General features: G+C 46.3%; 1 protein-coding gene across 2 annotated transcripts in view; it reads right to left on the bottom strand.

Moving 5' to 3' along the window:
• The window catches only part of SLC2A4RG (SLC2A4 regulator), a 225,682-nt gene extending 212,598 nt beyond the window's left edge, over positions 1 to 13,084 (bottom strand). Inside the window, exon 1 of one of the 2 annotated variants that reach the window (XM_085619616.1) lies at positions 12,794 to 13,084. In XM_085619616.1, the coding sequence (XP_085475742.1) occupies positions 12,794 to 12,925 (132 nt within the window). In that variant the 5' untranslated portion in view covers positions 12,926 to 13,084. The remainder of the gene's footprint in view (positions 1 to 12,793) is intronic. The other variant, XM_085619617.1, reaches the window with a different exon arrangement.
• Between the last annotated feature and the right edge of the window lie 14,340 nt (positions 13,085 to 27,424).

Here is a 27,424-nt window from a genome sequence, read left to right as displayed (position 1 = left end):
ATACATGGACGCTATGGATATATACGAATAGGTTAGCTTTTTATTTACTGCTATTTTTATTATTTTTTTCTTTTGTGCTAGCAAATGTCAAAATGTAAGATAACAAATGTTCTATTGCTCTTTTATGACACAAATGCGTCGAAATAAAGATTTAAATGAATGAATGAGAAAATGCAAGGCTGGAGGCTGAGTTCCTTTGTATGGTCTGGTCATTCTGAAGTGTTATGCAATGTGTTTTTTTGCACAATAGGGGATGTTTTGTTGCTTATAATACATGGTTGCATCATCACCCTTCCCTAACCTGCTGTTTTAAATCCTTAGATGCTTGTTCCTACTCAGTGCTTAGTTTGTCAAACAATAAGTGCCGGTGACCTAATGTGTCGGTCAAAGATCTGAGGCGTGAGCTATGAATATCCGAGATTGTCGAGTACTAAGGCTGTGTAGCCCTGATTCCACATGATGCCTCTTTCATCCACCACCAGTCACTCCCCATCTCTTTATCAAACTCTTGCAGGTTCTTTTCCAACCCTGCTTTTTCCCTTTGTCACAGTTTTGTCCTTCTCTTTCTTTCCCTCTTTCGTGTTTTTCTCTCCTGCTCTGGGGGAAAGTCTAATGAGGAGAATTAAGTGCAGGACCGCAAAAATAAGTTCCATCGGTTCCCACCTGCAACCACCGGATCAAATTAAGCACTGCTCCTGCTGATGGAAGTGTTATTTTTGTTACATGCAAAGGAAAAGCGGAACTGGTTATGTAAAAACGGCCACGCATTACCCAGCTTGTAATTTGTTACCAACTTCTTTTAAGCTGGCTTTGTGGCTTAGAATGTTTAGGGCAATAAAAAGAGTACCATAAATGCCTCCTTATCAGGCAATGAGAATTTTAAAGGAAGGAAAATGCAAGGATGACCAAAGTTTTCATTAATATTGTGAGTTGTAGGGGTGTGCTGCTCAGCCGCTTCTTGTCGTAGTGTGTGCTGGCTCGGACAGCAGGCACTGTGATGTCACAACTGCACCTCAAAATATGGGATAAGGCCCCCTAATGTACAGGATGAGTTTATTTCAAGTCCTCGAGAAATATATAAAGGAATGAGTCCAAGGGTTCCTGTGTGAGGACTGGTCGCAGTTTTAAAGGGAGCAGCGCGCAGGCCTGCCTGGGCCTGGTGATTCGGGTCTCCACGGACAGAATATACACCGATAAACGCGTTCACACAAACCGTGCAGTACCTCGCATTATCACCAATTTATCCTTCCCCGATTAAGCCTCCGCACTCCCACCCCAGCCACCCACCCCTAAGAAAAAAGCATTAAAAATGCAATAGGTCTCTCCTTTTATTAAGTTAAAGCCATTTGCTTTGCTATACAATACCATTAGCAAAGCAAATGGCTTTAACTTAATCAAAGCCGAGACCTATTGCATTTTCAATGCTTGTTTCAGTAGAGATTGAACTTCGGAGGAGATTAAAGTCTGATCTTGACGGGAATAAGACATCATTGGGAGAAAAGATACTTGCTTGGGGGAGTTGTACAATTCCAGTCTGTACCCCGGCACAGTATCTAGTACCCAAGGATTCTGCGAGATTGATTGCCAGACATGAAGGAAGGAATGAATCCTGCCATTCAACATCACTTCTGAACATAGAATAAGTCTCACCTGTATTTCCTGAGTCCTGATTTCTTCCCTGGTTTCCTCCGTATCTACCCTTTCTAAAAGCGATTTCTGGAACGTAGGGTTGGGTAGAACGAGGCGCTGTTAGGATCTTGATAACCCTTGCGCTGCTGGTTGAATTGACCACGTTGGGGGCTTTACTGGTAACCCCGGCCGAACAAGTGCCTTCTAAATAGCCCGGCCCTGCCGAAAACCGGTCTGAAAGCTCTGCAAAGGGACCCTTGAGCTTTGTCAAGGCTGTTAAAAGTAGCCACAAACTTAGTTAGTTCTTTGAGGAAGGGCTGTCTAAAAAGAAGGCCATGTGCTAGTGGACTGGCTTTGGACATGGCGAGTTCAGGGAGCTTGGGGTCTAATTTTAACAGGATAGACGGCTGTCTCTCGCTGGACATGGCGCAGTTCACATTCCCCAGCTGGCATATGGCCTGTTGAGCCCAACCTATAAGCTCCTCCGGATCTAATCGACATGGCCGATTCTTTTGCCCGATAACCCAATTATAACATCTTGGTCAAGGGGCCAGTCATATCGAGGAGCTTGTCCTGGCAAGAGCGCCAGGCCCGGTCTATCCCCTTCTTGGGGCCCTTCCAGTACTTCTTTAGGTAAGTCACCATGGTGGGGTCTACCTCCGGGGTATCAGCTACCTTACCCAGAAGGTCTGGTTTCAGGCACTCATATCGCAATCTTGCCCAGACGTCTTTGTCAAAAGCCTGACGCAGGTGAGTTTAAACGTAATCCGCCACATCTTGGGGTGGTAACCAGGCTGTAGAATTTGGGTGTATGATTTCGGAGGGTTCAAACGTTAGCGATTTAGGTTGAGCTGGAGGATCCATATGGCGCTCCTTATGTAAGCGTTTACTAGGCCTGGGGGCGTCCTCCTGGTCAGAAGTATGGCAGGACGAGGAGTCCTACACTTCCTCCAAAACAGATTCCGCCATCACCGATTCCGAGGGAGCCTTGTAATAGTGTTCATTGGCCATGCTATTGGCCAGCCTGGCGAAGTCCGCTGTGTGGGGGCCTTTAGGGACTTTCCCACTGGGTTTGGTCTGCAAAGAAGGGGCCGGGAGCCAGCCCTGTTGCTGAGCGTAGCCACAAAGGTGGCGTTTCAAGGGCTCTATGGCCCGGACTAGGCCTTATTAAAATAATGCTGCACCACTGCATCAAATGCATTAACCAATTCTTGCTCTAATGACCGAGGGCTCCTCTTCAAAGTATTCTTCCTCATAGAATTCTGCCATGGTAAGAGTCTGCAGTGCAGAGTTAGTATCTCAACTACTGAGGACCAATAACCAAAAGAAAGGGGGATGGGGGGGGGGGGGACACCCCGATTCAGGAGCAATATAGGGGGTGTTGAGCTACCCCAGTCAAGTCACTCAATAGTTGCTATGCAAAAAACGATATAAAAAGGTGGAGGGAGGGCTTTCTAAAAACCACTCTAGGCAAAGCATATGCCAAATTTATACTAACCTGCTGCAGCTATACAGACAGGGCGTCAGTGGGAGCAGCTACGAGGGTCAGGGATGGATGAGCAGTTATATGCTGGTCCCACGTTCAACTTAAGCCTCTCAAACAGTGGGAGGCATTAAAAATGGCCGCCACGCATTTGCGGACCTAATCGCTCATTAAATACAGAAAGAGGACTGCGCGTCCTAGCTCCCTCCTCCCGCTCCACCGGATATTAGACACGGGTGCAGGGCGCCCCACTGGGAGGCAATGCGCTCCGAAAGCATGCACAGTGAGTGACGCTCGAACAATGGAGATGTGCGCGTAGGGATAACAATGTAAATTCAACCGAGACTGAACTCGAAAACATAAAGCAGTAAAAAACCACCAATTAACAGGGAATAATTCCTAATTGAACCACATAACGCAGCATGACTTACCGTAAAAAACCATAAACATCATCACATATAGAGATATAAGTGAAGAGCACTTAACTGGCTGCGGAGCAGCAAAGAAAGAGGACACAGACCTTGTTGGACTTATATAGGACTCTATATTGTTTGTCATGTGATATGGTGGTTGTTTTGATTGGCTGCTGAAAAAAGTAGTAAAGAAATGAGAAGCATAGTCGGAGCTTCCGGTCCTGACATAGAATTGTTTCTTCAGCACCCAATCACCCAGCCACAATTAGGTTATACAATTAAGAAGTTCAAATAAATTCCAACTTCATGCCCATTAAGAGACACAGATTACTAGACAAACTGAAAGACTAATTTTCAATGATATAAAAGCACTGGGCTATCGTCAATAGACCAAATCAGAAAACGTGTCTTTGAAAGAATGTTTCCCACTAAACAAATGAATACACAAAAGCTACAAATCACCATGTGTTTGACCGACAATGGTGAGGCTAACCTCATAATGGTTAGTGAATCGTCTGCCAAAACATTAAGAGAAAATCTGGATGAACCCAAACGGAGTTACTGTTGGAATGTGATCTTACGATTGAAGGCCAAGCCATTTTACAAACAAACAAAAAGTTAGAAAAGGATCTCATAAATGGGTGTCTCTCTGAACGCCATTAAGACGAGAATATTCAAGGATACCTCACATTTATCTGTTATTCAAGGCACATATGAATTTGGAAAATACCTCCTGACAATACCCCCTCTCCCAAAATGCGTTGTGCACATCCATCATCATTCCAGCAGATTGGAAGCAGCTGAACTAACTATTCTCGGAGAACAATTGAAATGAGCAACTTCTTTTTTATGTTAGCTTTCTTACTTCACAGCCTGGCACATTTCTTTCCAGACGATGCACATTTTCTTGGTCTCCGGGTACTTTTCTTATCAACCTCTTCATGCATAAACTCGAATAATTTGTTCTAGAGCAAGATGAATGGAATGTAGGAATAACAGTATACCGTATATAGATAACACCTACCTAATACAGACAATGCCAGAGAAGAAACTGAGATGGATTAAGTGCGCCAAATACAAAACGTGTTTAAATCACATTAACCCACAAGTTATGAGCATGCTGATTTATTGGCTGTACAAGCACAACACAGAAATTCTAACTTGAAGACTAATTTGCTTTCAGAAACCATTGACCGAAATATGTTGCACTGAACAAGTTTCCATGAATAGCCACTAAAAAATAATTAACTATATTTTCAATTAATGAGAAAGAAGATTTTGTGTTTGAATTTAAAAAAAAATATTTTTTTTTACTCTGGGAGACACACCAAAAATTATAACAGTAGCTAAGAATGGTACAGACACCGTAGATCGGAGGGTCCTTATGCCAGAAAGACCAAAAACAAAGAAAGATTGTCCAGTCTTAGTGACCGAGTATTTCAAACAAAGTGGCAATATAAAAAAATAAAGCCCTGTCTGCAGCTAAAAAAAAAAACAAACAAAAAAAAAATAAGGTAGCCGGTAGCAAATGTGTTTAGTATCAGTTTTGCAGACCTTTCAGGTCAGTGCTGTGCAAGCATGGGTTAGCTTACATGCCCCACTGTATGGACTAAAACATGGTGGCAGGATGCACAAATACCCCAACTGCTCAAAAATTCAAGAAAATATTAAAACAAACCATCTTTATAATTTTAAGTTATGTAAAACATAGCGCGGATACAGAGGCATTTATGTGTGTGCTTTCATTGGAAATGTCTTTCATTGACATCAACACTTCTCACATTTTCTAGGTTAACGTTCCTTGTTTCCCTTCTTCAGTGACAAGAATTCCGTAAAATCAGGCTGCACTTTTATAAAAGCATATGCTCCGCGCTGATATCCAATTGCTGGCGAAGCCCTTACATACCACTTGATGTCGACAGAGCAGGCATGTATCCCCCGCTGCGACGCGCTCTGCTGCCCTGTTTATTATTATTATTGATTAGAAATCTGCAGTTTGTCAAACTGTCTTTTTCCAATCATCTGAGATAAATGGCCTTTGACTTTAATGGTGCTGTACAGTTTGTCAAACTGTCTTTTTCCAATCATCTGAGATAAATGGCCCTTGACTTTAATGGTGCTGTAGATTTAAGCACCCACTGGCCGTCCTGAACTTATTCACACATTAATTTGCCAAATGTAATTTTGTTTCCCCTGTCCCCATTTCCCGAATTGCTAAATTAATTACCTCTGTCTTGCTTTTCGTTTTCTTGCACCAGCCGATACCGCTGCTGAAACAAACAAGCAATGCTTTGGTTCACTGTAAGAGCCTGGGGACAGTTGTGAAATTAACAGGGATGAAAGGGGACAGGAGATGTGCACGCGTATGGAGTGCACATTTCCTGTCCCCCTTCAGAGGAGATGCCATGCGCGTGCACATCGCCTGTCCGTGCGCGCACATGGTTTGTCTCCCTTCCGAAACCAAACCAACAACAATAGTCTCGCCAAGGCGAAAGCAGCGCTGCTTTCGCTAGGCGAGACCTGAAAAAGAGACGCCAACGTTGAAAACAAGAATATTTCTCTGCAGAACTGTGGACATTGTAGTGGGAACTGCAAAGCCAGGTCCTCTCTGATCCAGAAAACAAGTCATGGGAGGTGGGAAAGTCAGCATTTTGAAATGGGGAGCCAAGCCAATGATATAGCTTGGCTCTAAGATCCAGAGCACAGGCCGAATATTTGGCAGGAAAATCATTCAAAAACATGGAGGTACAAATATGTTAAAGGCACTTAGAAATTCAAAAAGTTAAATTTCTTTTTAAATGCAGGATCTTTTTACCTTAGTGCATTCGATTATATTTCTTCTTGGAGAGGCATTTATTTTAAATGATAGTTTCTATGCATTAACTTAGAAACAGTTGTGCCCAACCAAGACCCTCGAGACAATGCCATTTGTGAACTAAGAGGCAAGTTAGTTGTCATGTGCCACAAACAGGGTGACTAAGTACATATTATAGATGGGGTAATGTTATTGTCTATTAAAACAAACATACGAAAGGTTTTTGTACAGCACACATGAACTGGTGTATTTCAATGTGATCTCAAATTTACTGAAGGAATGAAGGCATAATAGAGTAACTGCCTAGGATCGGACAATTTGATCAAGCCAGGAAGCAGAATTAGAAAGACATTTTCTTGTTTCACGTTTTTTAATTCAGCCACAAGGTGGGTGTCTTTTTCTGGCTCCTGTTTTCCATCAAAAGTTAATGTTTGGTGTATATGTCTTTGAGAAGCTAAATCTGGACACTGGATTAAATAAAAATTGGTATGATATAAAATTGACACATAGCCTTTCTGTTGGGGGAAACAATTCACAAACTTAACTGAAGGACAGGTAAACTATTTTAATGTTGGTATCACCAGCATACCCGACTAAAAGGCCAATTTTAGGAGAGGCTTAAAACTTCACTACGGCCAATTACACATATTAGCAAAACAAAAGTCTGGTAAATCGATGCAAATGCTGCAGACTTTCAAGCAGAGCTTTGTGTATGTATAATTACTCCCTTGGGGCCGGTGGGGCAGACAGCAGTTCAGAAGGCTGCATGTCTAGACCCAGCAAAGTCCTTGGAAATTGCTCGACGAGGAGCTACTTTAAAAATCAATAGCATTATGTCCCTCTCAGAGCACTGCCCACTCATCTCAGCCCAGCACGACACAGCACCTCTGCTGCAGGAGGATGGGTGCCAGGACAAGTGGAAGTTAAGAGCTTTGAACATTAGGTAAGGGTGTAGGTTGCACACAAAGGCAATTTATAGACTAAACTTGGCTTCTTTTTGGGTTTGAAGGTCCAGGAGGACCTCAGGTTGAGCCGGAGCCAGGCATCTGGCTTTAGCCTTCAGTGACTAATTCACCTTGAATATTTAGCAATGCTAGCTGTCAAAGGTGTTAATGGAATGTGTGTGAATTATGTTTAATTCCTCTTTCTGCCCCCACTCCAATCCAGATACAGTTCTGCATACTGGACTCAGCAGCGTCAATCTCTTCTCAGTGGTGCATATCAACTCTATTAAAATATGGCAGTCTGAACTTTGTACAACAGTACTAAGTCAGCAATTTGGGCCTTGGGAATTATAATGTATTTATCTTATACTGCCTTCAGAGAAATTCCGGATAGTGTTTTTGTTATCAATCTTCTTTAAATGCACCTGCATATTTTCGTGCCATCCTTTCTTTGTTGTACTTAACACAAATGTTATGTTAAAATTATTTGTAGAGCACACGTACACCGGTTGGTTTCTTGGCGCTATATATATATATGAGTAGCCTGATTTCTGGTGAGTTTTCATATGCCTGAGTGAACAGCCATGTCTTGAGGAGTTTCCTGAATTTAGGGAGGTCTGTACAGGATTTGATGTCAAGGGCCAGGGTGTTCTAGAAACGGGGGGCCAGCACTGCAAATCTGCTGCCGCCTAGCCGCTTCAACTTATAGGACGGTGTGACTGGAAGTTTCAGTGGGCTGAGCACAAATTGCGGGCGAGTATGTGTCTGAATAATATTTGAGACAAATTCTGGGCAAGCGCCATGCAAGGATTTGAAAACTAGGCACCCGATTTTGAAAACACAGCTTTGTGATATGGGGAGCCAATGTTGCCTCCGCATAAGAAGGGAAGCATGTTGCCATCTGGACTGATGAAAAATCCGTCCTGCGGCCTGGTTCTGCACAAGTTGCAGTCTTTTGACTAGATACAGCAGGAGACCGAAGTACAGTAAGTTATCGTAGTCTATGCGAGAAAAGACAAGAGCTAGAACTGCCTGCACCGGTGCTTCCCTAGTAAGAAGTCTAATGATTTTCCTTATCTTCCGCAACTGAAAGAAACAGATAGAGACTACCGTTCCAATCTGGGACCTAATGGATAGGTCGCAGTTGATCATGATGCTGAGGGGGACGGAGTTGAGGGTGAGCCCAGCTTAGCTGGTCAGAAGTGTGAGCTCCAACGATTTCGAGCACCTCCTATCAGGATCAACTCTGTTTTGTCTGGGTTTAACTTTAAGTGGTTGCTGTTCATCCAGTTGCGGATGTGCAGCATGGTGGCTTAGAATTCAGAGATAGAATCGGACGGGTTGTCGATGGTGAATATTAGTTGCAGGTCATCTGCATAATTGCATGTGCTCACATTTCTTTCTCTTAAGGACAGGATTAGAGGGAGTAAATACACGTTGAACAGGTGCAGGGATAGTGAAGATCCCTGAGGTACTCGCACGTTGACTTCAAGTTAGGCGCAGTAAAGTGGGAGAGGCGAACAGACTGGGAACAGTCCTCCAGGAAGGAAGTAATCCAGCTGAGAGCCGAGCCCTGGAGTCTTGCGTCCCTGACACAGTCCAATAAAATACGGCTTAGTGCTCGCTGAAGGGGAAGCTACAAAGAGGATTCACACACTACAGTAAGGGATACAAATCTTGCAAATCTTAGTTAACGGACTTATTTCATTGTGTTTAACACAAACATGAAACAAAATAAATGCAGCAATTCCCAGCACGGATTGTGCCAATATCTGGCAGTTGTTCAGAAAAGGTAAACTTGTAACTCTACCCTACCCTACTACTCCTTTCTACACTATTCCTCTCCATTTTGTGGTGTCACTGCTAGGGTTGCTATCTGGGTGATATTGTACTAGCCTTGCTAATATTTGCATGACACGACCAGCTAAATAAATAAATCTGGTTTTGTTTGACCTTAAAAATATATTCAAACACGTTAGGTAATCTCATCAGAACCATTTTTTTTCTAAATGGTCACTCAAGCAAACATATGGATAATTGTCATGTTAAAAAGAATATTGAGAATTGTAAACAAATTCCTATTCACGTACCAGCTCTTACACCTTCCAGAGTCACAAAAAGTAAACAATTGGCCGGCTTTTTTGACAAAGATGACAACCCTATTTACTGCTGAACTGAGTGCAAAAAGGCTTGACATAAGTCATGAGGTGAGTAATTGGTAACTTGGAATGCCTGGACTCAGTACATAATTTGTTAAAAAACAGAAATAGTGCAAGAACTAGATTTGTTTTTTATTAGAAGCACACAGCCAGCACTGCCAAATGCTGGGGTTGTCAAATACAAAGAATAATGCAAAAAGAACAATTGATGGACGGAATTCTGAACAATGTCAAACATTCACCCCCCAGTACAGCGTTTTGGGTCTAAATCCATTGCTTTTTTGCCCACCATGCCATTCCAGGTTAAACCCAGCCATATGCAAATCAGCCTTGACCCTGCTCCCCATGGGAACAGTCCAGCCCGAACTTCCAGGCCAGGTCCTCCCTGAATTGGAAACAAGCATCCTGGGACCAGTTTCGGGGTATCACCCGTCAGCCAGGCTAGCTTGAATCCAGTGGCATGGTGAGCACGGGACCCACATCTGGGCATACCCGTACCACTAGGGGTGGCAAATGCAAAAAGATCAACGATGGACGGAATGCTGAACAATGTCAAATATTCACCCCCAGTACAGCGATTTGGGCCTAAATCTATACGTTTTAATACAAAGAATGGCAAGTGTTTAACCCCACTTCAAGCTTTCTTCCACCACTCTACACTTTCCCTCTCGACCTCACTTCATAGCTGGTAAATTTTCAGATTGCTTATGTATGACACACCCATGGTTTCAGTATACTTATGAGTGCCATTCTACGATCAAGTGAGTGATGTGACAATACTAGTGATACGCAAAATAATAACATGCATATTTACAGTACTTTTTCAGTCGCTGGCTGGGACCTTCTAGCACTATAGATACACAAAAGTCAATATTTTCCACTGCACCTACCAGGATTCAAATCTGTTTATTTCCAATTAAGAACACAAACACAGACAACTGCAGTGACTGCATTAGCAAAATTGATTTTTCATAACGTAAAAGAGGTCATTCCCCCCACCAACTATTTCCACTTGCATTTTGTTTCATTTAAGGTGAGCGCATTAGTTCATATGCCTATACCTTGAGCATACCAAATTATATAAACATATTTTAAAAGCTCATAATTAAAAATGTACATAAACTGGTAATGCCATTTCAAGATAAAACCAGTCCCAGATCTGCAACAGATGACATAAATAAACCCCAGAAAAAAATAACACAATAAGACACTCACATTTTTGCTAAAACTTAATTCGCAGACAATAAAAATTGCCCCAGAGCGCCGGCTACGTCAAGAAACCACACAAAAAATAAATTTTAGAAAAATAGCTGTTTGCCACATTTCCCTGATCAATTCCTCTAAAATTGGCCTCAATAATGCCTTCTGTTGCAGTAGAAATCAAAGACAATCCATTAAAATGAGCATTAAATCACCGTTCGTTTCGAAACCACATTTACTAAAATTATCCTTGTCTAAAAGGGAACCCTTAGCTTGGGGAAGTTAAAAACTGGTTGACCCCGCATCTAAATTTCAAGAGGCACAATCTTGAATGTGCATTTGGTAAGTTTTCAAAATAGGGAAATGTTTCCTCCTCCTGCCATGAAGTAATCAGAAGTTTTTTAGTTTCTTAGTTATCTCAAATCATCTTCCCTGGCTATGTTTTTTGTCAACATTTGGAGATCGGCTTTGCTAACTTTCATTGTGTCTGGTATGTTGCATTTTATTGTTGGTTTTTTGTTTAAGTCCCTGACGGATCTTGCCCATTTTAATACACTATTTATAATTTTCTTTGTACAAAGTGTAGATATTTTGGGTAACTCTGCCCTATCTAATCTCATTCAAAATGTTAGCGTCCCCGCTAAGGCTAAATAGCTCCATGCCAGTAGGCCAGTCTCTACCCTGGCAGCCTGGATCATAGTAGAGGGTGGCATGGGCAGTAATCTTTTTAAAAAACAACAATCTTCAAGATCCCAATTTGTTGTTTTATGTATGGAAAGTACCTCAGCGCCATATTGGAACAGTGGCCTAATTTATTCCCTCACATGCTGCCAATACAGGTCTCAGCAAGGGACTTCCATACATTTTATCAAATTTCTTAAGTCCCTCCACAGATGAAAGGGATTTTTCCTGCAAAAAAAAAAAAGCAATGTACCCTTTCTGGGACAGATTCTTCACATACTACTTGCATCTACTATCTAGATGTTAGTATTACTTAGGAACCAGTAATTCTTTACCTTCTTTTTCCCCTAATGGAAGCACTTTAGTTTTCTCCATATTTATTCTAAAGTTTTCCATATTGCAACAATCTGAGAAAACATCTAGCTTTCTCTGCAGACCGACTTACGTCAAATCCATGATAAGATCATCTGCGTAGAGAAGGCAGCTTACTGACACTAACACTAAAATGCATTTGTCTAACCCTCTTTGCATGGTACTTGGCAGGGCTGCCACTTTTGGGGGTTCTTTTTTGTCCCTGCTTTCTCCCTGTGATTTTCTAGATTTATGTTCCTTTTCTTACACTTATTCTGCACCAATATATAATGTTGATGATGAGAAAGAAGTCCTAATCCAAAAAATGAATGCTGGGCCTGCAACCAATAGTAAAAAATAAGCATGTTCTGTGCCTAAATTTAATGGCATGGGCACCGAAGTCCAGTGCATGAGTGGGTTTGGAGAGGGAGATCTTTTTTCATGAGAATGCAGACAGTGAACCAGGTTGGGAATGATGGGAAGGGGGTAGGTCCTGTCTTTATTCAGGGACCTCAGAATTGGAAGGCTAGAATGTAGGTGGGTCTTCAACACTCAATATGGTAGACATAACTGTTTTCTTACTGGTTTCACACTGCCACTCGTGTGTTTAAAGGGTCGCAAACAAAAAAGGTTCTTGGACAGAAGCCAGTGGCCTCCACTTCAAAACGGAGTGCCTATTTTTTCAATAAACTGGAACCTAACTCACTTAAATCAGCTATCAAAGCTGAGAGCCTACAAATAAAAAATAAAAAAAAGTCTTGTGGATCTGCGAATCCCGAGAGCCGACCCATGACTTTTCATTATAACCATATAAAAATCACAATTGTCAATGGAACTACAGCTAGACATCTCTGCCACCACCTTAGATCCTGTGTATTGGAATGTCTTCAAGTAAAAAGGCGGGAATATCCCAGCTGTCAGTTGCTCAAAGAGGCGTGGCCGGATGAAAGTAGCTGACTGGGCGTGGCTTACAAGAGTGCACAGAAAGGGGAGTGGTTCCGAGGCTAGTGGGAGGGGCGTGCCTTTGGCGTCCCGGTTCTTGTACAACTTTGAGCGAATGCCAAGGCATGGGAACTTTCGGATACATATTTCAGCTCAATGGAGGCGGGAGGCCTTACCAAGGTGTGTCCCGGACCAACAGTCATTCCTTTCCCCGTGCTTCCAGTCCCAGACCTCCTCACCTGCAGCCCCGCCGCCGTCACTCTGCGCCCGGCCGGCAGACCTCGGCTGCTGGGCCGCGGCTGCTCCATTGCCGGCTGGGCGGGGCTCCTCAACACCTAACTGTCCGAAAGCCGGTACCGGTCGGTGACGCTCTTCATGGCGGCGCCTGTCAGAAGCACGGACCACACCCCCCTTCGCGAGCCGGTGGCACACGCCCGTCACAACGTCAGCCACGCCCCAAAGAGTACACGGGAAGCAGAGGACACGCCCCACTGCGCGAGACCGTGAGTACCAGCCCACCGCGACGTAAGAGACGCCCACGCACTGGAGGCACACTATTTCCAAACTGTATTCCGCACATACCCTACGCCCCTCAACGTAATAGCCGCGTGCTGAAACAGACCACGCCCATGAGAGGATGACCCAAAGTATGACATGACCCTCGGGCTCTGTCCACGCTCCTTCAGTAAACACCTGTTTGTAGAAGTAATGCCTCAGCTGGCCGATCTGCTCAAGAACTGTCAATCATTGTCTGTGCTCCACCCCTTCGACGAGCCACATCCTTCTTACCATGCGAGCATCGTCCCACAGCAGCGTTACTTTGAGGGTTAGAGACAGAAGAAATACTGCCTTTATTTCGAGTCTCCTGTTGAATAAATAAAAAAATAACGCGGCCATTTGAGAGCAAAGCGGTGAGCGCCTTTTACATGAGTGAGAATGTAGAAAAGTGTCCATGTGTGTCGTGCTGCTAAAAGTCTTTAGTGATCACAGAAGTAGGTCGCACAGGCGTTGGCCAACAGCGAATGTGAACTACGTCAAGGATTTTGGTAAAATAGTTTACTCTTTATAACTGTGAAAATATGAGGTGCGAGAGACCTTTTATGTAGAGAGTCGTCGTTTAGTACTAGTGGAGTGGAGTGCGTCCCATCCCATTCTGAAAGGGGGTAGAGACTGTGTTGGTGTCCGTAGTCAATAATCACGCAAAACGGTACTTTCCAGCCCCGGCTCCGCCCAGACGTTTTCAGGCAAAGCGCTCAGCTGTGAGATGACGTCCGAGTCCCCGACCCTCCCCCAGCTGAGGCGCCTTTAGAAAGGAAAGTAGGACGAAAATCAACATGAACCTCTTCTGGCACGTGGCCATCACCGGGTTCGCCTGTGATTGGTCGTTAGCCGCTGGACTGTCAAATTAAAAGGGGGTGTGTGAAACGCCCCTCCCTGAAAGGGAAATAGATGCAGTTGTTGTTCAAAATGAGGTGAAATGTATCTGTCTCAGTAGAAGTACTGTGTCCGTGTTGGGGCAACTGTGTCTATAGTGTGGATACTTGAGCCATTTCCTGTGTCGTACGTGTTGAGATTGTATGCAATGTTTTTTTTTTTTGCAACAAAGTATGTCTTGCTTCACCGTTTTACACACCCCTGTGCGCGTTCTGTTGTGTGGTGCAGCAAACTGTGTTCTACATGTATATTTATAGATTGCATGTGACTAACTCCACAAATCCATCACAATGCCCTCGGGCACTGAATTGGAATACAGACAGGAACACCCCGGTTGTCATCCCCCGCCGTTGGACCCCCTTGCAGCACGTGTAAAGCTTTCAATAGTGCAATAGTGCAACAAGTGCAGTGGTGCCCACTAGAGACTGAGGGGCCCAATTGACCCCAAAGGTAGCTTATTATTTCTGTCAAACAAGAGGAGATAGGGTTGGGGTCGGCAGCATTTTTTCTGCTCCACATTCTGCATGCAAAAGGGGGTGGTGATGGACGGAGCATCAGAACCAATCAAACACTCACACCCAGTCAACAGATCTGGGTTTGATCCACCACCGTTCTTTAGCCCACTCTGCCACCCCAGTTCAGACATGGCCATATGCAAATCAGTCTGACCCTGTGCCTCATGGGAACAGTCCAGCCCGAACTGCCAAGCCATGCCTTCCCTGGACTGGAAACAAGCTTCCTAGGACCGGTTTCTGGCATTTCAGCCGTCTTCAGCCAGGCTTGCTTGAATCCAGTGGCAAAGTGAGCAAGGGACTCACGTCTGAGCATACCCTGCCAACTTATGGCGAACAAAGCGGTACAAAAGGGGGTGGTGATGGACGGAGCATCAGAACCAATCAAACACTCACACCCAGTCAACAGATCTGGGTTTGATCCACCACCGTTCTTTAGCCCACTCTGCCACCCCAGTTCAGACATGGCCATATGCAAATCAGTCTGACCCTGTGCCTCATGGGAACAGTCCAGCCCGAACTGCCAAGCCATGCCTTCCCTGGACCGGAAACAAGCTTCCTAGGACCGGTTTCTGGCATTTCAGCCGTCTTCAGCCAGGCTTGCTTGAATCCAGTGGCAAAGTGAGCAAGGGACTCACGTCTGAGCATACCCTGCCAACTTATGGCGAACAAAGCGGTACAAAAGGGGGTGGTGATGGACGGAGCATCAGAACCAATCAAACACTCACACCCAGTCAACAGATCTGGGTTTGATCCACCACCGTTCTTTAGCCCACTCTGCCACCCCAGTTCAGACATGGCCATATGCAAATCAGTCTGACCCTGTGCCTCATGGGAACAGTCCAGCCCGAACTGCCAAGCCATGCCTTCCCTGGACCGGAAACAAGCTTCCTAGGACCGGTTTCTGGCATTTCAGCCGTCTTCAGCCAGGCTTGCTTGAATCCAGTGGCAAAGTGAGCAAGGGACTCACGTCTGAGCATACCCTGCCAACTTATGGCGAACAAAGCGGTACAAAAGGGGGTGGTGATGGACGGAGCATCAGAACCAATCAAACACTCACACCCAGTCAACAGATCTGGGTTTGATCCACCACCGTTCTTTAGCCCACTCTGCCACCCCAGTTCAGACATGGCCATATGCAAATCAGTCTGACCCTGTGCCTCATGGGAACAGTCCAGCCCGAACTGCCAAGCCATGCCTTCCCTGGACCGGAAACAAGCTTCCTAGGACCGGTTTCTGGCATTTCAGCCGTCTTCAGCCAGGCTTGCTTGAATCCAGTGGCAAAGTGAGCAAGGGACTCACGTCTGAGCATACCCTGCCAACTTATGGCGAACAAAGCGGTACAAAAGGGGGTGGTGATGGACGGAGCATCAGAACCAATCAAACACTCACACCCAGTCAACAGATCTGGGTTTGATCCACCACCGTTCTTTAGCCCACTCTGCCACTCCAGTTCAGACATGGCCATATGCAAATCAGTCTGACCCTGTGCCTCATGGGAACAGTCCAGCCCGAACTGCCAAGCCATGCCTTCCCTGGACCGGAAACAAGCTTCCTAGGACCGGTTTCTGGCATTTCAGCCGTCTTCAGCCAGGCTTGCTTGAATCCAGTGGCAAAGTGAGCAAGGGACTCACGTCTGAGCATACCCTGCCAACTTATGGCGAACAAAGCGGTACAAAAGGGGGTGGTGATGGACGGAGCATCAGAACCAATCAAACACTCACACCCAGTCAACAGATCTGGGTTTGATCCACCACCGTTCTTTAGCCCACTCTGCCACCCCAGTTCAGACATGGCCATATGCAAATCAGTCTGACCCTGTGCCTCATGGGAACAGTCCAGCCCGAACTGCCAAGCCATGCCTTCCCTGGACCGGAAACAAGCTTCCTAGGACCGGTTTCTGGCATTTCAGCCGTCTTCAGCCAGGCTTGCTTGAATCCAGTGGCAAAGTGAGCAAGGGACTCACGTCTGAGCATACCCTGCCAACTTATGGCGAACAAAGCGGTACAAAAGGGGGTGGTGATGGACGGAGCATCAGAACCAATCAAACACTCACACCCAGTCAACAGATCTGGGTTTGATCCACCACCGTTCTTTAGCCCACTCTGCCACCCCAGTTCAGACATGGCCATATGCAAATCAGTCTGACCCTGTGCCTCATGGGAACAGTCCAGCCCGAACTGCCAAGCCATGCCTTCCCTGGACCGGAAACAAGCTTCCTAGGACCGGTTTCTGGCATTTCAGCCGTCTTCAGCCAGGCTTGCTTGAATCCAGTGGCAAAGTGAGCAAGGGACTCACGTCTGAGCATACCCTGCCAACTTATGGCGAACAAAGCGGTACAAAAGGGGGTGGTGATGGACGGAGCATCAGAACCAATCAAACACTCACACCCAGTCAACAGATCTGGGTTTGATCCACCACCGTTCTTTAGCCCACTCTGCCACCCCAGTTCAGACATGGCCATATGCAAATCAGTCTGACCCTGTGCCTCATGGGAACAGTCCAGCCCGAACTGCCAAGCCATGCCTTCCCTGGACCGGAAACAAGCTTCCTAGGACCGGTTTCTGGCATTTCAGCCGTCTTCAGCCAGGCTTGCTTGAATCCAGTGGCAAAGTGAGCAAGGGACTCACGTCTGAGCATACCCTGCCAACTTATGGCGAACAAAGCGGTACAAAAGGGGGTGGTGATGGACGGAGCATCAGAACCAATCAAACACTCACACCCAGTCAACAGATCTGGGTTTGATCCACCACCGTTCTTTAGCCCACTCTGCCACCCCAGTTCAGACATGGCCATATGCAAATCAGTCTGACCCTGTGCCTCATGGGAACAGTCCAGCCCGAACTGCCAAGCCATGCCTTCCCTGGACCGGAAACAAGCTTCCTAGGACCGGTTTCTGGCATTTCAGCCGTCTTCAGCCAGGCTTGCTTGAATCCAGTGGCAAAGTGAGCAAGGGACTCACGTCTGAGCATACCCTGCCAACTTATGGCGAACAAAGCGGTACAAAAGGGGGTGGTGATGGACGGAGCATCAGAACCAATCAAACACTCACACCCAGTCAACAGATCTGGGTTTGATCCACCACCGTTCTTTAGCCCACTCTGCCACCCCAGTTCAGACATGGCCATATGCAAATCAGTCTGACCCTGTGCCTCATGGGAACAGTCCAGCCCGAACTGCCAAGCCATGCCTTCCCTGGACCGGAAACAAGCTTCCTAGGACCGGTTTCTGGCATTTCAGCCGTCTGAATGGCCTGAACTCTGAGTCTCTAATTGATCCCCTATTAACACCCTCCGCTGGCCAAATGCAGCAAAAGATAAAAAATCTAGTGATTTTTTTACTTGCACCTTCATCAGTGTGGCTTTTATTATAGAGTCACATAATATGCATCTGGCACTTCTTTAATGTTGGAAAAGCAGAACAAACCATCAAAAAAATAAACAGATAGACACCACTGCATTATTAAGCTGAAACGCACCAGTTGAGGAATATTTGATTTGTCGAACACATACTCCTGATCACACGGCGGTGGTGAGTTTTTCAAACTAGGAATTATAGCAGACAGAGAAACTAGCATTCAAATGACATTTATGCAGTTTTAAGTGCACTGAAACAGTTTAGAAAGAGAACAATAACTTATGTCTAATTAATAAACTTATACCTGTCTCCATCCCTCATAACTCCACCCATCACACTATATGCAATAAAGTGGGACACATATTAATCGCACACTTTCCTTTCTTTCTCTCAAAATAATCCCAAACCTGTCCACTCTGCTAGTTATTAGTTCCTTTTCCCTGTGGATCTGTATACAAGTTTGTGCACAGGAGCACAATGTCTGGTTGCAAAAAACCCCAATTGTCAGTTTACAGTGGGCTTAGAGCCCACGTGTTGCTTACCATTGGTTAGCTTTATTGTCACTCTCATTTGATTATTTTTATTTATCAGCTTGTGTGGGCTTTCCTTGTTCTGGCTTTTTGTCCGTCCCCCTAGAGCAGGGGTACTCACAAACTTTCTCTCGGGGGCCAAATTTACAGTGTGGTTTCTGGCTGAGCGCTGCACCGGTGGGGGCGGGGCCAGTGGGGGAGGGGGCGGGGCTAGACAAAAAAACTATGACCATGAGGTTGAACTCAGCCCCCGCAGCGGACGCCTTCGTCCACTGAGCCACCAGACCAGGCATTCACACATATCTATCTATCTCTCGCTCTGTCTCCCTCCCTCCCTCTGTCTCCCTCCCTCCCTCTGTCTCCCTCCCTCCCTCTGTCTCCCTCCCTCCCTCTGTCTCCCTCTCTCTCCTTCTCTCTCTCCGTCTCCCTCTCTCTCTCCGTCTCCCTCCCTCTCTCTATCTCTCTCCCTCTCTCTATCTCTCTCTCTCCCTCTGTCTCCATCACTCTGTTTGTCTCCCTTTCTCTCCGTCTCCCTCCCTTGGTCTGTCTCCCTCCCTCTGTCTCCCTCTCTCCCTCCCTCCCTCTCTCTCCATCTCCCTCCCTCTCTCGCCATCTCCCTCCCTCTATCTCTCTCTCTCAATCACTGTTTGTCTCCCTTTCTCTCTGTCTCCGTCCCTCTCTGTCTCCCTCACTCTCCCTCTCGGTCTCCGTCCCTCTCTCTCCCTGTCTCACTCACTCTGTTTGTCTCTCTGTCTCCCTCCCTCCTCCTCTGTTCTCCCTCTGTCTCCCTCTCTCTGTCTCCCTCTCTCTGTCTTCCCCCTCTGTTTTTTAGTGATTTGGCAGTGGAATGTAATAAAGTTTCAAGAAAGACGTATTGGAAAGAAATTATATTTTTAGTGTAACGTTTTTAGACTTTTGTAATGCAGCAAAAGATGACGTAAAACAGAACCTCCGAAAAACACAATAATAAGAAACATAATGTCTCAAAGCTTACAGAACCGATTGCTATGGAAATAAATATTTGTACATCTGAACAGAAATAAGTTGTGTTAAAATGTTGCGATGTGTTTCCAGGCATGGACTAAAAAGGTTGAAAATCACTTTGTTGTGGCACATGTAGGTAAAGACAAAGGGTAAATACAAAAGGTTTGGGTGAAAGGTTGTGAGCACAGTTATCAGGCTGCTGGGTCATTGTTCAGGCTTTCGTTGGATGGCCTCTTCACTGAAATCACCAATGGCGATGTCTTGGGGCTCTCCCTCTTTTTCTGCTGCTCGTAAGCCTCGAGTCGTCTGGGTATGTTTAGGTGTACGTGGGGCGAACTCTGCTCCCCGACTTCACTTTCTTTCTCGTCTTCAGTGTCTTCCTCCTCAAACGCCCCACTGATTCAGGGTCCTCCCTGTAGCTGGGGGCAGGGTGCGGTGAAGGGAAGCCTCCGTCCCCCCTGAACCGAAGCAGGTGATGGGCAGCCCTGTTTTTCCCCAAGTTTTTGAGGCTGATGGCAGGGGAAGCTCTCCCCCCCCCCTCCCTCTCTTTCTCCCTCCCTCTTCCTCCCTATGTCGCACTCTGTCTTCCTCCCGCTGTCACCTCACCCCCTGCTCTCACTCCCTGCTGCCCTCCATCACCTCACCCTGCTGTCCTCGTCACCCTCAGTCACCTCACCCCGCGCTGAGACAGCTTCCCGGGAACGCACACAGCCGCTGCACCCAAGTACTTCACAGGTCTTTTAACAACCATTCACTTGTTAATGAGGGTTTGTTGTATTTCACCTCTTCTTAGTGCCCCTGCATCTCCACTCAATCAGAGTGGAGATGCAGGGGCGCTAAGAAGAGGTGAAGTACAACAAAGCCTCATTAACAAGTGAATGTTCTTTAAAAGAATCGCCCGGCTCCCATAGCTCGCAACCGGTGATATAAAAAACACAAAGGCATATGATGTCTGCAAGGTCCGCGGGCCGCCAAGGAAGGCTTGCCGGGCCGCTGGTGGCCCGCGGGCCGTACTATGAGTACCCCTGCCCTAGAGCATATCCCTTTCCACTGCTTACTTTTTGGTCACCCAACTTTTTTCTTTTCGGCTATGCACTCCATGAGAGTGCATCAATCAATCAATTAAGGAGTTGTAAAGCACAGAAAATCACCTGTGATGGTTTCAGGGCACTGGAGTTGCTACTTTGTGATGTGTTCATTCGGACAGCCAGGTCTTGAGTCCTTTCCTGGAGGGATGAGGTGGTCCTGAGGTGCAGGAGAAGGTCGTTACAAGCTTTGATCGCAAGGCGTGAGAATGAGCGTCCTCTGCTGTTGCCACAGTGGATTCGGGGGGTGTCTGCGAGGAAGAGGGTGGAGCATAGAAGATTTTCTAGCACTTGCAACAAGAGGTTTAGATTCTATTAAAGACACTGAGGTGAGGATTATGCTTCTCAATCGTCACTGCTTTTAAAACAGGAGCCAATGAAAAAACAGTAAACATCTACAAATACTACATGTCTCATGAGGCTTTGAACCTCGCCTCCTAAAACCCACCAATAGTCTGTCGATAACCAGTACAAAATAGAGAGGCACCATCTTCCTGAATCTTTCTTTGCAAACAAGCAGTCCACTAATACGAACATTGTCCAAAAGGGAATAAGCACACAGTTCCAAAGACTCTCAATGGAGAGTTAGCACAGTCCAAAAGGGCCCAAGCAGAACAATGAAATCCAAACAGAATCACTGGAGTTGAAAACACCAACTGCTGGAAACAGCCAGGCCATGGCATTCATTTTGTTTTTAATCCGAACCTGAAAAGAAAGAAGAACTTGAATCCCATCTTTACATAATTTCAAGTACAAGGTTGGGACAAAAAAATTGAACATATACCATATATTACATTGACAGCATGAGATCATAAATCTTACCTGTCCCAACGGGTGGGATAATCCTCACCCCTGTGTCCTTAATAGAATCAAAAATTCTTGTTGCAAACGCTAGAACCTTTTCTATTCTATGGCAGGACCGGAGGCTTCGATTATGCTGGTTCAAAGCTCACCCAAAACAATGCACAATAGGTTTATAGTAAGAAATCTTGAACATAGAATCTGATGACCAGACAGCAGCATGAAGAATATCTTCCAATCTATACCCACGAGCAGACACTTTATAAATGCCATAGCATCTCTAGCAGAATGAGCACCATACAGAGAAACATCAATACCCGCCTCTGACATGACCCAACGAACCCAACAGGCCAATGTCGCTGCTGTCACTGGATGAAAAGGCTTTTGGGTAGCCAAAAACAAAGGACCAAGAGGATCAGTTCTATGAGCCAAAGTACGGTCCTCGTAAACCTTCAAACATTTTACAACACATAATTTAGCATTGTGAGGAAAAGCAGGATAATCAATGGACCATGATATGGTCTACGTTCTTTTTGAAATAAGAAATGAAACACCATCAGGAGAAAACAACCTACCTGCAAGATCCAGAGCTTGTACATCCGTCACTCTTCGGCACAAAATCAAGCATAAAAGCATAGTCAATTTGGCAGAAATTTGTTTCAATGTCAATCAGTATTATCAGGCCATGACTTTAATCAAGACAAAACATTCATAACATTCCATACCTGAGTGTATCTAGGTTTCGGAGGGCGAGCCATCCTGATACCTTTCAGTAGTTTATATACCATGTGATGGACACCCTTAGGCTTGCCATCAATAGGGTTATGTTCAGCAGACAGTGCTAACCTAACATTATTTATTGACCTGTAACACAAACCAGATTCGGCACACTCCGAAAGGAAATTCAGAACATCTTTCAACTCAGAAACCACGGGATTCACCTCCTGTTGAAGGCACCAACCCACCCAATGTTTCCAGGCAGAAGAATATCAATCTGGGTATGTCTCCTGATAACTTCCAGACCATGAGAGTCAACTGTTTTTGAAAAATCGGAGGTTGTGACGAACCCACTGCATCAAGGAGTAGCTGTGGGAAAACGGAGGAGAATGGGGAAGAGCTACAGATAATTCTAGAAGAGTTGGAAACCACAATTGTGCCTTCCACAGAGGGGTGACCAGAACATTGGTCGCCAATTGATGTCTGGCCTGAGCCGCCACCCTCAGAATCATGGCAAATGGTGGGAAAGCATAATTCGCCTGATCCTTCCATGACTGCGAAAAGGCATCCGTCTCCTTGGCCTTTGGATCTGGCCTCTAACTGTAGAACCGTTTCAGTTGATCAGTAAGCTGGGTAGGAAACAGGTCCACTTGACACAGACCCTGAGCAGACTTTATCTCTTGAAAGATGTGAGGATAGAGTTTCCAGTCGCTGTAGCCTTTGCCTTTTGGGAAAGGCAGAAGGGCCAGGACTCTCGGGCTATGTTTGCCAGCAGGCGCAATCTCGTCTCCCCCCCCCCCCCCCCCCCCCCCCCCAAGATTTGATATGAAGTTGCAATTCTTCGGCTGACCAATGACGTGCGATAGAAAATTCTCTGCATCGTGCACCACAGCCCCATCGACTGGCGTCTGATTCGATGACCACGTCGGGGGGGGGGGGACTGAAAATGGCCTTGCCTTTCCACACCTCGATGTGGAGGAGCCACTACTGAAGTTCTTCTTGGGCTTCGGCAGACAATGGAATCAAGTGGTTGTACCTGAAACCCTGTTGCAAGTAGTGAATATTCAAACGTTGAAGAGCCCTGTAATGCAGCATACCCGGTAAAATCTCTTGAATTGAAGATGCTAGCAACCCCACAATCCGGGCCAGGGATCTCAAAGACACCATCTGTTTCGACAGAGTCAATCTCAACTGAACTTGATTGATTGATTGATGTGGAACTTGTATAGCGCAGCTATCACCCTACGGGCATCCTGGCGATTTAGACTGATGATCCATACCAAGGGGGACAGAGGGAGGGATAGGGAAGCGACCTGGATTAAGCTTTGGGATATAGCCAGGTTTTAAGTCCCTTATGGAATTCGAGTAGAGAATTGCACTGTCTCAAATTCAGAGGGAGCTTGTTCCACAAGCCGGAGGCTACTACGCTGAAGGCCCTTCCGCCTTTCCTGGAGCGCTTGAATCTCGGGACTACAAGTAGGCCGGCTGTGGAGGATCGGAGTTGCCTGATTGGTAGGTGGCGAACAAACTTATCCTGCAAAGGGACTTGGCCTAGTCCATGCAGTGCTCTAAATGCCAAACACAGGGACTTGAAAGATACCCTTTCCTTAACAGGAAGCCAATGTAGGTTCCTCAGTGCTTCGGTGCCCGTAGAGCTACGTCGCCTATCGAGCACCAATTTGGCTGCAGCTGACTGGATCCTTTGCAGTCCCTGGAAGATATACTGCGGGGCCCCCAGATATAGGGAGTTGCAGTAGTCAAGCCTGCTTAATACCGTACTGCGTACTACCATGGCTTGGGACTCCCTAGGCAGTAAAGGAAAAATACTTCGAAGCAGCCGCAGCAGGGCGAAACAGACATTGGCGGTCTTGCTGGCCTGAGATACCATCTGAAGGTCGTCATCGATGATCACCCCAAGATTACGTACCTTCCTGACCGGTGTTAGGGGTCCTTCCTCTGGAGAGAGACTAAATTTGGAAGGAAGATGTTTTTGGATCCTAGATGGCGAGCAAAAGACCACCTCGGTTTTACCACTGTTGAACTGGAGAGAGTTCCTTCTGAGCCAGTCCGTGGTCTGCTTCATGCATTGCTGGAATCGGTCCATAGATAGTGCGTCATCCCCTTCTAAAGAGAAGGCCAGCTGCGTGTCGTCAGCATAGTTCACCAGGCTGACTCCGAAAGATTTAATTAAAGGAAACAGGGGCCGTAGGTAGATGTTGAAAAGGATGGGACTGATTGCAAATTCCTGCGGCACCCCGTACGCAACTGGGGACCTGCTGGAGGAGAAAGGTGTCAAGGTGACTACCTGCTGTCTACCTTCTAGGTAGGATTGAAACCATTGCAGCGCTCTGCCTTTAACACCTATCTGCTTTAATCTCGCCACCAAAACTGGGTGGCTCACCGTGTCGAAAGCTGCCGACATATCGAGAAGCACTAGAATCATGGCATTCCCGTTGTCGGCACGCATTCGAAGATGGTCCAGCATGGTAGTCAGAGCCGTTTCGGTTCCGTGGCCAGGACGGAAACCGAACTGGTCCCTGTCGAGCAGGAGGTTCTCCTCCAGAAAGTGGGACAATGTCCTGCTTACTGACTTTTCGAGGATTTTCACCGGATATGGCAAGAGCGAGATAGGCCTGAAATTAGCTGGTACCAAGGGGTCCAGATTCAGTTTCTTAATCAGTGGGGTTACCACTGCTAATTTCCAGCAGTCCGGTACAGATCCAACCATCAGGGACTGGTTGCAGATCATCCTCAACCATGGAAAGGTATTGCGCCCAAATAGCTTCCATATTTTGTGGGGGAGAGGGTCTAGGGGGGAACCAGAAGACACGCTTTCTATCAGGCTGTCAAAAGCCACCTGGGAAAGTGGTTGAAAGCTGTCTAGGGCCGCGGTCAGTTGTAGATCACTGTCGGCCGAGCAAGCTGTTTCCTCAGAACCGTCCTGAGTGTTGTCCTGTAGTGTATTTACGATGTTGGCAATTTTCTCCTGGAAGAAGGAGGCAATTTCATTGCACAGGGCTTGCGAGGGGGCTACTCTGTTTTTCATACAGTCCGGGGTTGAAAGGTCTCGGACAATCTTGAAGAGGGCTTTAGTCCCATTTGAAGCCTGGGTAATGGAGCTGGCATAGAAATCTGCCTTGGACCTCAGGATAAGAGCTTTATATTGTAGTTGGATCAGTCTAAGATCTTTTTTGTCGTCCTCGGCATAGTTTCTTCTCCATTTCCTCTCTGCTTGCCTAAGGGAGAGTCTGAGTTGATGCAGCTCCCCATTGTACCAGTGCGCTGATCTTTTCCTCACCTTCTTTAGTGACTTTATAGGGATAATATGATCTAGGATCTTAATTATATGTCCAGTGAATGATCTGTAGTGTTCATCCACGGACCTGTCGGAAGAGAAGTGGCTGGCATCCAGAGATGTAATTAGGGGTCGACTTTGGCCAGTTTGGCCCATTCTCTATCCTTCCTATAGGAACACTGCTGGCTATACACATTCTTCCGGCAAGGCATCGCCATGCTCAGATGTATAAGGGAGTGGTCCGTCCAATTCAAGGGCGTTATGTTTAATATCCTTGTTGTAGCTGGATTAGCAAATACTAAATCCAGGATATGCCCCTTCTGATGAGTTGGACTGGCCACCAGTTGATGGAGATTCAGGTTAGAGCAGGTGTGCAGGAGGTCTCTCAATTGGCTACAGAGGCCTCCATCCTCTCTGAGGTTAAAGTTGCCTAGAACAGTCATGTTGGTATGGGCAAGTTTTAGGTTGATGATAGTATCAGCGAGAAGGTGGAATTGTGTGGTCACACCCGGGGGCCTATAACATAGCATCCCCGTAAGTAAGTTCCCGCTGGGAGATTGTAGTGAAAAACCCATAATTTCTATCCCCCCTACCTCGTCAATCTGACAAGGTCTAAAGTCTAAGGTATCTTTAAAAATCATACCCACTCCTCCTCCTCTGCCTGTGCTACGAGGTTTGTGGAGGATTTTATATCCGCTAGGGCAGGCCCCGCTCAAGCCAACAGTGGACTCAGCGGTGGCCCATGTTTCCGTTATAAAAAGAGCGTCTAGCTCAATGTCTTCCAGGAGGCTAAAGACTTCAGAGGAGTGTTTAACAAGCGACCGGCTATTTATTAGGCCGCAGGTGAGACTATCACCCGATAAATTATGGCCCTTAGGTAGGTTTAGCTGCAATAGTTGCTCTCTGCCATATGTCAATCGCCCTAGATGAACATTTGAAAGGGCAGCATTTCTGGCGCTGGGAGCGTCCGGGGCGCGGACGGGCGCAGACGGGCTTGCCTCTGGCGCGCCTCTGGCGCGCCATCGGCGCGCGCACGGCGCGCTTGCATTAGGTGACTTAAGTAGGTAGTCGTCGATGTTCCCCAACCGCTAGAACGCCTCCCAAGATGGCGACTGGCAATGGCAAGAGAACGAGTTCCCACACCCAAGATGGCGCTGCTAGTGGGAGTGAGGGATCGTCACGCTAAATCAGCGTGTGAAAAAAGATTTTTATGGTGCAAGTAAGTGGAGCGGCGGTGTAATTCACAAATTGTGGGTTAAATTATAAGTATTGAACAGGGCAACAAGACAAGTTAAAAGCGAGGTAAAACAGCACCTCTCGGCGCACTAAAGGTTTAAACAGTATTCACGGCAACGCTTTCACTCACACTGTCACTCAGTACTAGATTCGGTCATCTTGATGGACTTCACTTTCAAGGCAGGAAGAATCGATTGTGCCTTGAGGGAATCCACTTGAAATCCTTGGAATCCACTTGCTAGCATGTAATAATCATGGACTTTTGGTATTTATTACAAATCCCAGTTCCTGGAGAAGAGACATTGTCCAATACAAGTGAGTTAACAGAAGGGACTGATCTTGAGCCCAGACGTGTGTCCTGTGCTCTCCATACCGCTGGAGTCAAGCTATCCTTGCTGATGAGGGCTGAAAGCCCGAAACTGGTCCTAGGATGCTTGTTTCCAGTCCAGGGAGGACCTGGCCTGGCAGTTCAGGTTGGGCTGGTCCCATTGGGGCGTAGGGTCAAGACTGATTTGCATATGGCTGGGTCCAAACTGGAATGGCATGGTGAGCAAAAAAAACGATGGATTTAGGCCCAGATCTCTGTACTGGGGTGAGTGTATGACATTGTTCTGCATTCTGTCCATCAATTGTTCTTTTTGCATGAGCTAAGAGCAGCATGTCATCCAGATAGACGATCATGCAAATCCCCATCTCCCTTAAGCGGACGACCACTGGTTTCAGAAGTTTGGTGAACACCCACAGGGCAGAGGATAGACCGAACAGGAGAGATTGATACTCGTACCATTGGCCTTTCCAATGAAACTGCAAGTACCAATGGTGAGAGGGATAAATGGGGACAGATAGATAGCCATCC

Source organism: Triturus cristatus, chromosome 7, assembly GCF_964204655.1.
Source record: "Triturus cristatus chromosome 7, aTriCri1.1, whole genome shotgun sequence".
Taxonomy (NCBI): Eukaryota; Metazoa; Chordata; class Amphibia; order Caudata; family Salamandridae; genus Triturus; species Triturus cristatus.
The sequence above is the reverse complement of the archived record's forward strand: the minus strand, read 5'-3'. Positions and strand labels throughout refer to the sequence as shown.